The sequence below is a fragment of the Cynocephalus volans genome, chromosome 10 (assembly GCF_027409185.1).
Source record: "Cynocephalus volans isolate mCynVol1 chromosome 10, mCynVol1.pri, whole genome shotgun sequence".
Lineage (NCBI taxonomy): Eukaryota > Metazoa > Chordata > Mammalia > Dermoptera > Cynocephalidae > Cynocephalus > Cynocephalus volans.
In genome coordinates this window covers 18,777,977-18,792,129 of record NC_084469.1, presented here as the reverse complement: position 1 = coordinate 18,792,129, position 14,153 = coordinate 18,777,977, and the positions used below count along the sequence as shown (strand labels likewise).

The 14,153-nt window shown below is 36.1% G+C and overlaps 1 protein-coding gene across 1 annotated transcript in view; it reads right to left on the bottom strand.

Moving 5' to 3' along the window:
* The window catches only part of APPBP2 (amyloid beta precursor protein binding protein 2), a 50,857-nt gene extending 37,305 nt beyond the window's left edge, over positions 1 to 13,552 (bottom strand). Inside the window, exons 1-2 of the mRNA XM_063111587.1 lie at positions 13,404 to 13,552; positions 379 to 467 (exon numbers count right to left, since the gene is read on the bottom strand). Coding sequence (XP_062967657.1) covers positions 379 to 467; positions 13,404 to 13,541 — 227 coding nt within the window. The 5' untranslated portion in view covers positions 13,542 to 13,552. The remainder of the gene's footprint in view (positions 1 to 378; positions 468 to 13,403) is intronic.
* Positions 13,553 to 14,153: the final 601 nt, after the last annotated feature.

The following is a 14,153-nucleotide window of genomic DNA, read 5'->3' as shown; positions in this document are numbered from 1 at the left end:
ATATTATCCAGCCTTAAAAAGGAATGAAATTCTGACATGCTACAACACAGATAAATCTTAAAAACATTATGTTAAGTGAAATAAGACAGACACAAAAAGACAAACATTATAGGATTCCACTTATATGGGATACCTAGAGTAAGTAGTCAAACTCATAGAGGCAGAAAGCAGAATATTGGTTGCCAGTGCCTGAGGGCAGGAGGGGACTCATTATTTAGTTCTTGTTTGGAATGAGGAAAAGGCTGGAAATAGATGGTATTGATGGTTGCACAACAATGTGAACATACTTAATGCCACTGCACTGTATGCTTAAAAATGGTTAAAATGGTCAATTTTATGTTATGTATATTTTACCTATTTTTTTAGAAAATTACTTACCTTTTATCCAAAGCTCTCAATACTTTAGCAAAAACTTCTAATTCACAAAATTCACTGCCCAGTTGACATAAGCGTCCCTGTTGGTAAAGCTGAAATTTAAAAAAAAAAAGATTTTTAAAAGTTTTAACTTAATTTTAATTTCTACTTTAATGATATTTGATGGCTATAATTTGATGGATTTAATACTTGATGAGCTTAATGAATATGATTCAGTGAGTATGACTACACAGCAATATCAGGAAAGATGCTAACACTAAGAAAAATGTAACACCAATTTAACAAATTTCTACAACTCATACAAAAACATTTTAATACTTGTATATAACTGTTAAGAATTAACATTTATAAAACACTTAGAACAGTACCTGAAACATGGTAAGGACTACAAAGTGCTAAATTACATATTTATTAAACATAAAAATTGTTATATTCAAGAAACTTACGTTCAAAAAACTGTTAACTTTTTTCCTTAAACAAACTGGATAGTTAATGTAAAACTGTCAAAATAACAGCAAGGATAATGTCCAGAAAACACAGCTTGATCAATATGTTCCACTAGGGGCTTTTCAGACCACCTTAAGAATCTCAGTTTGACACTTCACAAACTATCAGTAGAGTGTGTCTATAGTAATCCAGGATGTAAGGATTCCTAATCATATCATAATCATTTACACATTCTAACTGGCTTTACAACTGCTATCTAAAATAACATTTTAGTAGACATGTTAAATATTTACCTCAAATAATACATGCATATCGTTAAAAAGAGACAAATACTATTGCTCTTTCACTCACTAGAATTTCACCAAATGCTTTTGAATTTACCACAGGATAAGAGTGAACACTTTACTCTTAACATCAGATTAGCATACAAGGCAATGTAGTTTTTTTTTTTTAAAGATGACTGGTAAGGAGATCTTAACCCTTGACTGGTGTTATCAGCACCACACTCTCCCAAGTGAGCCGTGGGCCAGCCCAAGGCAATGTAGTTTAATTCCCAACAATGAAAACTTAGAAAGGTTTAGAAAAAGATATAAAAGAAAGTTGAATCCAAAACTACGGTCTAGTTGGTCCGAGCGTTGTGGGTTATTGTTAAGTTGATTTAACAAAACTACGGTCTAAGAATAACTATGAAAAGTAACACAAACAAGCATGCATACACATACACACACAATGAAACTCATGTATCTCATTTATGTTTGGAACTCTATCTTTGATTGTCATTAAACAGCAAAAATCTTCAGAAACAAAAATGGGTTGTTATCAAGGAAAAATGATCATGATATGTGAAGTAAACAAGTTTCCAAAAAGTTTGAGTAATATAATTCCACTTTTGTTTTTAGATTGTGTATCTACATTATTATATTGCATACATATAAAAATCTGAAATGACAGTCAATAAAATGTTTAATCTACAGTATAGAATTTGTATCTCAAATCCTCCACCTCCCCTGTCATCTGGATTACTATGAGTTTGGTAGAACTGGTCTCTCTCACTATCTGTTGTCCCCCTCTAATCAACTGTCCACACAGTAGCCAGAATGATCTTCTAAAAAAGTAAATCATATCATGCCATTCACTTGTTTAAAACCTTTCAATGGCACCCCCAATACACTTAGAACATAATCCAAACCTTTAATGTGACCTACAAGTTCCTAAAAGTCATCCGACCTGTGTATCTTCCTGACTTCATCATTTACCATTCTTCCTGCCCCCTACATTTCTGTCACCTTAGCTTTCTTTTTAGTTCATGACTTTTGCACAAATATGCTGCTGCCTTCACATGAAGCACTGGTACCATGATTCATTGCCTGGTTAATCTGTAACTCACCCACATTACCCCAACTAATATACCACTTCCCATAGAGACATACCCCTGACCCTCCAATCTAAATTCTGTTCCCTGTTATACTTTCTCACGACACAACTTTATTTTTCCTCCATAGAAGTACCAAGACATGCATGCATTCACTTAAGTGGTCATTTGTTAAATTACATCACTCCATTACACTTTACACTCTGTGAGGTAACCATAGTCACCACTATATCCCCAATACCTAGCACTGGGTGCACATTCAATATTTTCTGAATCAATAATCCAAATTGCTAGTTACCTACTTTAGGTGAAACTCAGAATTTCAGAGGAAACAAACAAAAAAACAAAAATCAAGACAGTCTCTACTCTGGAGTTTATAATTAGAAAATCAAGTATAAGGGCCAGCCTGTGGCTCACTTGGGAGAGTGTGGTGCTGATAACACCAAGGCCATGGGTTTGGATCCCTATGTACGGATGGCCGGTTAGCTCACTTGGGAGAGTGTGGTGCTGACAACACCAAGTCAAGGGTTAAGATCCCCTTACTGGTCATCTTTAAAAAAAAAAAGAAAGAAAGAAAGAAAGAAAGAAAAGAAAATCAAGTACATAGTTTTGTTATTCTATCTTTATTGAAACTGTCCAGATTCATCTGGTTGGTAAATTTGACACTAAGAGGAAAAACCCCAATTTCACATAGTTACTACTGTCTCTCCAATTAGACTACAAGTATTTTAAAGAGAAAGACTTAGATTTAGCACGCAGTCTAGATCCTGTCTTTACAGTACTTGGCATAGAACAAGCTCATGCTATAAACTCTGAGAACAAATTTGATGAAAACTTAATAAGCTAGAGTCATAAAGACCAATAAATTACCAGCATCTAGTGGAACAGCTACCTTAAATTTTTAATTGTGAGAAAAATCACAAAAATGGAAAAATGAAGAACAAATTATAAATATAGCTGGTTAAATTTATAGACAAAAATAGGTGTTTCCTATCTTAACATCTGATTTTTTTTTTTTTTACCAAGTACTCTGTCATATTTGTTATATGAAACTCTTAGCTTACTGTACCTGTTATGTCTTCATGATTTTTCACATCAAACGCAAGAATATTACAACTAGGAACAGTCTACTTAATATTTGTTTTTACTAACTTAATAAATATCAATCAGTGTAAGGCACTGTGCTAGGTTTTGGGAATATAGTGGTAACTATGGTGACCATGTAATTAAAAGGTAAATGCATTTTTCTAAAAGTAAACCAACATTTACATTTCTTGCTTCCTATTAACACTTTTATTTCTCAGCTGCTCTTCACTCACTAGTTCTATGTCATACTTTTTTTTTTTTAACAACTGACCACAATACAAATGGAAGCTCAAAACAAAAATCTAATTAGATGTAAGGTATAATCAATAGTGATAACCAGTCATTCATAACTCGATATACAACACTGATCTGTGTATCTGGGATAAGTTTTTCAGCTTCTCTTCTTGAAGCTTCACTACCAATCTGTGGTGAAAATTAGGCATGTATTCATGAGGCAGTAGGAGAGGGTAGTATGGTTAAGAGAACACATTCTGCCTCTATTAAGAAAACTCATTCTGTATTCTAGATAACCAACTTTAAAACATTTGTTTCCTCTGATTTCAGAATTTCATATGCATTTTTTTAAAAATTAGACAATAAAGAGAATTGCGAGAGAAGAAAAAAATTCACTCTGTTTTACCATCTAGAGAAAAATCACTGTCAATATAATGAAATGGCACATTTCTTTTCAGTCCTCTTATTAATTTGCAGGAGTTTTTCATGTATTTCATAAACTTTGATCCTCCATTATGTAAATTAAAAACATTTTTTTCATTTTTTTTTTCCATTACACATTTTTAAGTTTTTAAACCTGATTCCAAGAAATATTTTTGGGAATCTTACTAAGTTTATGCTGAATATATAGACTTACAGAAAAACTGCATCTTTTAAAACTCTGGATCTTCCAATCTAGGGACAAAATATGTATCTTCCACACTTACTGAAGACTTTTACATCTCTTTTTGGATTTACTTTTTGGCATGCTTTTTATTATTTTACGTAACACATAATCTTTCCTATATTGCATACAGAAAAAAATTGAATTTTAAATTATAAATGTGTAATCAGTCCCCTTACCGAATTATCTTATTGCTATGGTTTTTTCAGTTGATTTTGCTTGCTGGCTTTTTCTTTATTCGAACTGCACTGGTTAGCACTTCAAGAATTTTGAATATGTAGTACACAGTAAAAGTCTTCACTTAAAAAAAAAAGATACTGTTACTAGAAGATACCTTACTATAGTCCTGATTTTAACCAAAATATCTTAAATGTTTTACCACTATCCATTTTTATTTATATATATATATTACCTTTTGATAAGGTGATATGTTCTTAGTGTCACAGAAATATCTATATATTCCTTTTTTAAAACTTAATGGAAGAAACGTTGGATTTTTCCATTACAAATGAGTTTCCCTTATCCTATTAGTATGATAAATTATATTAACAGACTTGCTGATTAGCATTTGCTATTATTTTATCTAGAATTTTTGCCTCAAGATTCACAAATAAGGTTTTCCTTTTGTTACTATTTTAGGATTAGGTATCAGTGTTATGTTGGCCTATTTGTTTTTTTTTAAATTGGAAGGAATTAGGATGGTCTAGAACAATTTAAATACCAATAGCATCAACAGTTCTTTGAATATACCAAAGAAAGTGTTTGAAGTTGGTGGAAGTTATTTTTGTTTGCTTGCTTGCTGGGGGAAGAGGGAAACAGAGGGAGAAATATAGTTTCTTAATTTCTCTCATGGGTTTTTTTGTGTGTATTAAGCTGTTTCTATGGTCATTTCCAATAAGTTTCAATAAGTTTTGCAGACTGATTAACAAAGCGTTATACAAGCTACTCTACATCTGAAAAAGCTATTCTACAATTTAAAAAATTATTTTTCTCCTTCCCCTTGTATCTATGGTTCTTTTCCCTTTCTCACTCTTAATTTGAGAATATGAGCATTCTCCTATTTTTCTTTTTGCCTTGCCTTTCCCAAGCTCTCTCCTGTTTCTTGATTTGGCTAGCTAACGGATCAACTAATTAGTTGAATTATTATTTTTCTTTTTTTTTTTTTTTGTCTTTTTCGTGACCAGCACTCAACCAGTGAGTGCACCGGCCATTCCCATATAGGATCCGAACCCGCGGCGGGAGCGTCGCCTCGCTCCCAGCGCCGCACTCTCCCGAGTGCGCCACGGGCTCGGCCCTTATTTTTCTTTTTATACAACCACTTGGACTTACTTCTCATTCATTCTGCCAAAAAATAAATTTTTTTTTTTTAAGATTATCAGTACTCAGGCTATTCCCCTTTTAGTACAACTTTATGTCCCAGATAACTTATTCTTAAAAATTCTATTTTACTTTTCTTTTTATATATATATTTTTTCTGCTTACCAAAGTAATATATCGTCATAAAAATCCAAGTATTAAAAAATATATAGAGGATATTAAATTAAAGAGCAACTGCAATCCTATCCCTTAGAATTTTGTACCACTAAAATTTTGTGGCGTTCCTCTGGATTCTTTTTTCAATGCATATACAGAAATATATATATATTTCCCCACTTTAAAAAAATAAAAATAAAAACCCACATTAGGGCTAGCTGGTTAGAGCATGGTGTTGATAACACAAGGTCAAGGGTTCAGATTCCCATACTGGTAAGCAACCAAACCCCCCCCCCAAACAAAACAAAAAAAACCTCACAAAACTGTGCTGTTCACACTACTTTGTAACAAGCTTTTTTATTCTCCCCACTTGCTCTATGCTCAAGCTTCTCTACCTTAGTATACATAGAATACTCAGTCTTTATAAACGCAGTATGATATTTCATTTCTGATTAGCATATAGTTATTTTCAATTTTTTACCATCATAAACAATGCTGTATTGAACATCTTTGAATAGAATTTTCTGCACACTGGACAAGCATTCCTATAGGAAAAATTCTTAAAGGGTATGAGTGATGATTTGAATTTCCCAACCTTGACAATCTGATAGGTGAAAACTAACACTATTTTTAAAAACTTTACTTAACATACAAACAGAAGAATGCACAACTCATATTTTAAATATAAAGTGCAATAAATTTTCACAAAATGAACATGCATGTAACCAACATCCAGATCATGAAAGAGAGTATTATCAGAATCCCAGAAGCCTTACCTCATCCCCTGCTTAGTCACTATCCTCCAATAGTAACCACTCCTAACTCAACACTTTAATTTTGCTGTTCCTGAACTTTATAGAAATGGAATCATACACTGTAATTCCCAGTTTCCAAATTGTGCACCAAGGTGTCCTGGGGCACTGCAAGATATTTTATATTTGAGGGAAAAAATATCCAACTGTGATTCATCAGCATTACACTATGCCAACTATATTACTTTCAATGATCTATTTATGAAGATGTGTTTTCAGTGCTTGCTCCGATAGAAAGTAATGTGCAAAAATCAATATAGAATAGGAAATGAGGGTGGTGGTATCCAGTCTGACTCCACAAATATCCCGTTACTAAGTAACTGTGGTTGTTTAAAAATGAAATAATCCCATTGTTTTAATTTTTGTGTATTTTTTTTTTAAAAGATCTTAAGTTGATGGGACATAAATATTATTTAGTTGTCTGGACCAGACTACTTAAAAGGTATATCTTTTGGCCTGGGGGTGCCGTGTGAACCAAGTATTGTGAAGGGAGAAAGTTTGGAAGCCTGGTATACCTGTGACTGGTTTCTTTCAATTGCTATCATTTGTGAGGTCTATCTGTATTGTTTCAAGCAACTGTTGTTCATTCATTTTCATTGTATAATATTCTACTGTATGACTAGCACAATTCATTTATTAATTCTCCTACTGATAGGCATTTGGACAGATTCCACCTTTTATCTATTATGAGTAGTGTTGTTATGAACATTCCTAAGTGTATACATCTTGAAGTGGAATTACTGAGCTATAGGGTATATATATGTTCAGTTTTAATAGATAATGCTAGTTTTCCAAGATGGTATATCAATTTACACTCCCACTAACAGTGTAGGAGTGCCTTGAATGCTCCATATCCTTGCTAACATCTTTTTGTTTTCTCATTTAGTCATTCTGATGGGTATACAGTAGAACAGAATTTCTCTGAAGACAAAATGGGGTTGGAGCAGCTTTTCTCAATGTTTGATTGGCCCTCTGAATTTTCTCTTTCTGGATGCCTATTCAAGATATTTCCCTGCTCCAAAAAACCACAAAAAAACCACTGGTTTATTTTTCTTTGCTATTAATTTGTAGCTCTTAAGGTGCAGGATGAGTGCTTTGTCAGATACATGCACAGATATCTTCTATTCTATGGCTTGGCTTTTCACTCTCTTAATGATATCTGTTGATACACAGATGCTCTTGATCTAATATAGACCAACTTATTAAACTTTATATTTAGCTGATTTTGTATCCTACTTAATCTTTGCTGACAAAATGAAAAAACTTTTTTAAAAAAGCTTTTTCATTTTTCACACTTTGGTCACCAATCTATCTAAAAATGATTTGGGGGCATGGTATGAGTTAAGGTCAAGATACTTTTTTTCTCCCATAGACACATAATTGACCAACACCATTTATTTGACTTTCCTTTCTCCACTGTACTGCTATGTCACTATTATCACAAAGCAGGTGACAGTATATGTGTCAGTCTGTTCTGGACTGTTTTGTTGCATTGGTCTATTTGTCTATCCATGTGCCAATAACGTATTATCTGAACTGCTACAGCTAGGTATTTTGTGGTGTAAGTCCTCTAGAATTTCTTTCTTTTTCACGATTGCTTTGAATTTGAATGTGCATTTCAGTTGAACATACTTTAATGTTCACTGGCCATTCATATTTCCTCTTCTATAAGTTGGCTGTTCAGTGGACACAAATTGGTTGCCTTTTTCATACTAATTAGTATTAGATCTTTCTGTATTAGGAAACTTGTCTTTTATCTGTCAAATGTTGTCATATGAATAGTCTTTTTTAAATGTGCTTACAATTTTTACCCCTATTTTTTCAACGTACTCATTTCTTATTTTCCTCCTGGGTTTTGGTTTCATGCTTAGAAAAGCCTTCTCCATACCATGATGGCATTACAGTTGGCAAGATAAGTAACAAGGGCTTTACCCTTGTTACTTATGTTTGACATTTTAAAAGTTTATAAATTAAAAATAATTTCTTTAAAGAAGAAATTTCAGTCATTTCCCACTGCAAGATATTGACCCAATAATTTATTCTGATATTTTTATGACTTCAATTGCCAAATTTAAATCTTTAATTCATCTGGAATTCATTTTGGTATACGGTATGAAGTAGAGGTCTTTTTCCTAAATAGCCTGTTGCCCGGGGCATTTTTTAATATTTCCTCATTGATCGGAATTATAACAGTCTCATAACTTCATCATATAGTGAATTCTTAAATATGCTTTGATTTCTTTCTAGACTGTCTACTATGTTCTATAAATAAATTTCTCCATATTTAATCAGTTTTCTATACTAAATATAATTGAGATTCTCGTTCAAATTGTGATAAATTCACAGCTTAAACTGCAACAAGATAAAATATTTATAACATATTACCTTCCCATCCAGATACATGATTTGACCATCTATTTATGTTCTTTTACATCCCTTCCCCCATAAAGTTTTGTTTTGTTTTTTTTTTTGGCAGCTGGCCAGTGTAGAGATAGAACCCTGGACTATCTAACCCTGCTGATAACTATTGGTGTTATCAGCATCATGCTCTAACCAACTGAGCTAACCAGCCAGACACCCCCACCCCATAAAGTTTGAGTCATCTTACTGATCCTAAGAGCTATTTATATAAAAAGAATATTAAATTTTTGGTTTTCAAATACATTGCAAATTTTTTTTCCAAGTTGTTACCAGCTAGTTTTAAATGATTCTCAGAAGACTGGTTGAGGCTGTACATAGTTACATAACAGAAATATACACAGAAAAAGAGAAAATTAATTCTAACCCTAAAGTGTTAATTAGTATGATTTTCAGCATGACACAATAATTAAAAAACCAAAATCATTAAGTTTAAGACTGAAAACAATAAATAGAACACATTACTGAAACAATTTGCCTATGCAAAACTTATCTCTGCAGCGAACCTTGTATTTGAAACGGGACACAAAAGAGACCATTCAGCAATTAAAAGAAAAACAAAAGATAATAAAACTGCATTCTTTAAAGAACTCAGGACCTCACTCTATTTGCTTTCACTTTGTATACAATTTTACAATTCTTTCAAATCATCCTACCCACGTTTATAACCAAATGGCTGAGTGCCATTGGAGAAAAAACATTCAGAATCAAAGCCATTATTTTGTAGGATATCGATTTTTGTTGAACCATCTATATACTGTCTGTCAAATTCTTTACAGATTTTTAGTCGGCTTCCCTTCCCATATGCCTAAGTAGCAATTTCCAACTTCTGTTTGGCCTTACTACCTAAAAGCTACCACTCTTACCCTTTACCCTCAGCAGATGATCGATCTCACCTCTTAATTTGTGACAAACATTCCTTGCAAACTTACCTATAGACACTTTACATCTTTAACTCTTTCCTTCTGATCTTAGAGAAGTATTCTTTCCCTAACTTCAATTTAAGACTAATACCTTTACACATGGAGAAGGATGAAAGACCAAAAAAGAAGACTCACTGATTAATGATCCTGCTCAGGATTCTGCTCCATAATTTATTTCCCACCTCATCTGTCTATTCAATTTCTTTTGGTTTCTGCTATTCAGTCACAAATATGTTGTAATGTTTTCCACTCTTTAAAAAAAAATCACTTCATATTTTACCTTTTCTACTTAAACCTCTCTCCCTTCCCTTCCTAGGGAGCAGTTAACATTCCAACTTCTTCACCTCCCATTAATTCCATAACCTCCTCTCCTAATGCTTTGTGCCTTCATCTGAAGCTACTGACAAAAATTAACAGTGACACTGGACTACACGAATCAAGAAGGATGGGGAAATTTTTGATCCCACAAATATTACAATTTTGTCTATGACTATGCCTATTGATGGAAATTAGGACTCCAGGAGGGATCTATCTGATTATGAGTTTCTCCTTGAAGAAAATTGGAAACTATAAACATAAGCCCCCTAAAATATTCACAAGTTGGGCAGGGGATGAATACTTTACACTTATGTGTATATTTAAAGTGCTTAAAAAGTACAGTATCTTATATTTATGTTCTGATGCAGTGTTAAAAAGGAAGAAAAATTCCTTCTTGTATCTCCATTAAAGACTGGAGTCCTGTGATTGACTTTTACTCTATCTACTTCTATAGGAACTAATAAAAAATTAGTTCTATATCTTTTAATAAAATAATTTACTACCTCAAAATATAAAATCTTTCTAAACCAAAAAGCAAGGTACTCAGGAACTAAATATTAGGATTAAGGGCTTGAGTGATGTAAGTTACTTAACTTTCTCAGCTATGAAAGTGTTATACTTTACTTCACAGTTTAATTACAAGGATTAAACAAGAAAACACATGTAAAAGCACTAACACAGTTCCAGGCACATGTCAAATACCTTCCTTCACCTTAGCACAGTGCTATACTCCCAATAAACATTGATTAAGGGGTAAAAGTGTACCAAAAGCAGCAACATAAGATTTTGTGAACTATGTGAAACAGAAAATGGTACAAAAGCACTCAGGATATAGAGGGGGGAAAGTGCTTTTCCTATTCTCTTACACAACAATCAACATAGAATACTTCTGTGACCAGATGTGTGAGGGTTGGGTTCCACCCCCCACCCCCCCCACCCCCCGCCTCCACACACACCAAGCAAATAGTACTTCAGCAGCAGACCCAGCTAGGTATCCTCCAGTTCAATTCTGACACTACCAGAGACAGCATCAAATCCCACAGGTTGAGGGCTCAGTCCCACAAAACTGCCCTCCCCACTTCTGACTGTTTTACCTGTGCTTTTGACCGTCTGGCTATAAATCAGGGTTCCCATGATCCCCTCCTTGGGTTCAATTAATTTGCTAGAGCAGCTCACAGAATTCAAGAAACAATTACTTATGTTTATCAGTTTATTATAAAAGATATTACAAAAGATATAGATGAAGAGACATGTAGGGCAAGTTACTTCTCTGGGGGCGCCACCCACCCCCACATGTTCAGCTATCCTGAAGCTCTCTGAACCCAGTCCTTCTAGGTTTTTACGAAGGCATCATTACAGAGACATGATTAATTAAATTACTGGTCACTGGTGATCAAGTTAGCCTTCAGTCTTTCTCCTCTCCCTGAAAGTTAGGGGTGAGGCTGAAAGTCCCAACCTTCTACTCAGGCCTTGGTCTTTCAGGGAACCAGCCCCCATTCCAAAGCTACCTAGGGGCTGCCTGTCTTCAGTCAACTCATTAACATACAAAAATACATTTAACGCTTTGGAAAATCCAAGGATTTTAGAAGTTGTATGCCAGGAAATAGGGACAAAGACCAAATACCTGTTTCACAATATCACAAGCACCACCTGTTCATACTCACTAATAATAATCTTCAAATAAAAAGTTTCAATTAGAAGTGAAAGTTACTAGAAGATATCCAAGTATTTTGAGGGAATTCAACAAGTAAATGTACTTTGATAGATTAAATTCCCAATGATTTCTTCTAAAAAGTATACAAGATTACATATGATTTAATAAAATGGGCAGAAATAGCACACAGAAAGCTGGAGTTTCCCAGGCTGAGAAAGACAAATCTAAGTCATACTCTCTTGGGAGGAATGTATCTTAAATGTGCAAAATTTCCTTAGACATACACAAAAGTAAACCAATGTATCAAAGGGATTTGGAATTGAGGGAGGTTTTACTCTAAATCCCAAAATAGCAGTAAGCGTGACCAACATGAATCTCCAAATATTGGGGGGGGGGGGCATTTTAATTATTAGAATTGGTGCAAAGCAACTGGATTTAGTAGAATGCAGCACATCAGCTGCTAATTCTGAAAAAATATTCTGGGGGTGAAGAAAGTGGGCAATCTTCCCAATAAAACAACTGCCATAAAACACCATACATATATAAGAATATACACATCTGTTAAATATCAGTTTACACTATTCCAGCCAACTTACAAATCCAGAGGAAGTATTTAAGATCTAAAAAATAAATAATACTCTACTTCTGGTCACATTCTGCATGGCTGGCTACTGTAGATCAGGAGTTTTCCACGCCAATTCAAAGCAAGAAGGACAGAATAATAAAGCCAGTGTTCACATTCAAATGTGGGGGAGAGGAAAAGGGAGTCTCCAAGTCCATAAAGTTCTCCTCCCTCTCCAAACACTGCAAACACTGTCCACGTCTAAAGACACTTATCCTTGAAACTCCTTGGAGAGTTACTTGGAGACATTCTGTTCAGATTTTTGAGGGGGAGAGATTTAAGAATACTGCAAGACTGCAACTTTCAAATACATGGACATAATTTAAATTCTAAAGTATTTTTTCTTTCAGGAAAGATTTCTCCCCTTCCTTTTCAAACAGTTGATCAACAACTCCCACATTCAATCCCCAATTCAATCCCAAGTATAAACGAAAAGAAAGCAAAGCTTTAAAGAATATTCAAACAAAGCGCACAGACTATTTCCAATAATCCCTAACTCCCTCCCGATTGGGAAGAGAAAGGAAAAACGAAGGAACATAAAGCAGAGAAAAACACATGGAGAGGGAAGGCGGAGAGATAAGAAAGTAGGAAGAGGGGTGGGGGCGGGCAGACCAAAAAGTCCAGCTGACAATGACATTTAACTGGGGGGAGAGGACGGAAGACATCCCGAAGATACTGGCTGTAAGAGAAGGACTTGGTGGGACAGGGACACAACAGAGGAAGTCCACGCAAAGACCTACCCAAGGGGGCCACTGTGCAGAAGGGAACACCAACAGTGGGCAAGACTCATGAGGAGATAATAAATGAAGACCCAAAAGCTTAAGAGACAGAGGATGTGGAGACAGGGTGGTTCTATACGGGCAACGAGGACCCCACAGCAGACGTCTCGGGAGGTGATCCTGCTACGAGTGGTGAGCGGTTAACCGCGGGGGTTCGCAGACGTGGAAGGGGGTGCGGCCCCAGGGGTCGTGGCAGGAGAGCAGAGAGCAGGCCCACGGTCCGTACCTTGTAGTAAACATCGAACTGGATGTTTTCGGGCAAGGAGCGGATGTCTCGGCGGGAGCGGATGTAGTTGTCCACGACAGCGGAGATGGCGGTGTTATAGAGAGTCTCTGGAATCCACTCTAGTTCCACGGCCGCCATCTTCCTTCCCTCCTCCTCCGCCTCCTCCGCCTCCTCCTCCCGAAGGCCCCCGCCTCCCTCCGTAGCGAACCCCTTCTGCGGCCCCTGAGGATTCGGAGGGCACGGTAGCTACGCGGGCACACAGTAGAAGGGCGCAGCCGCCCTGGCTCCTCCTGGGGCGAGCTGGGGGACAGCGGCAGTGGACGCAGGTCCGGCTGAAGAGCGGGACAGGGAAAACCAAACAGCAGGGCCAAAGCCTCACATTCCGGCTTTGAGAGGAACCCGGATTCCGTCCCAGCGCGATCGCTGCAGGGGCGGGACTGCGTGTGCGGCGTCATGACGTCAGCGCACGCCGACGCGCTGGAGGGAAGGAATGCGGCGGGCGAGGAACTTGGGAAGAAAGGGGCGTGATCCCTCCCGTAGAGAACTTACTTCCCTAGGGCACCCGGGCTGGGATGGAGAAGGGTAGGCTTGTTACTCAGGGACAAATGATTACTGGGTTTTCCGAGTCACTTGGGCGTATCGGTTCCTTCAGCAAGTCCTGCCTCGGATATTCGTAGATACGGATTCTTTTGAGGCTTAGGTAGAAGTTTGGTTCGTCTCCCCCCCCCACAAGCGCACAGTAATCGTACA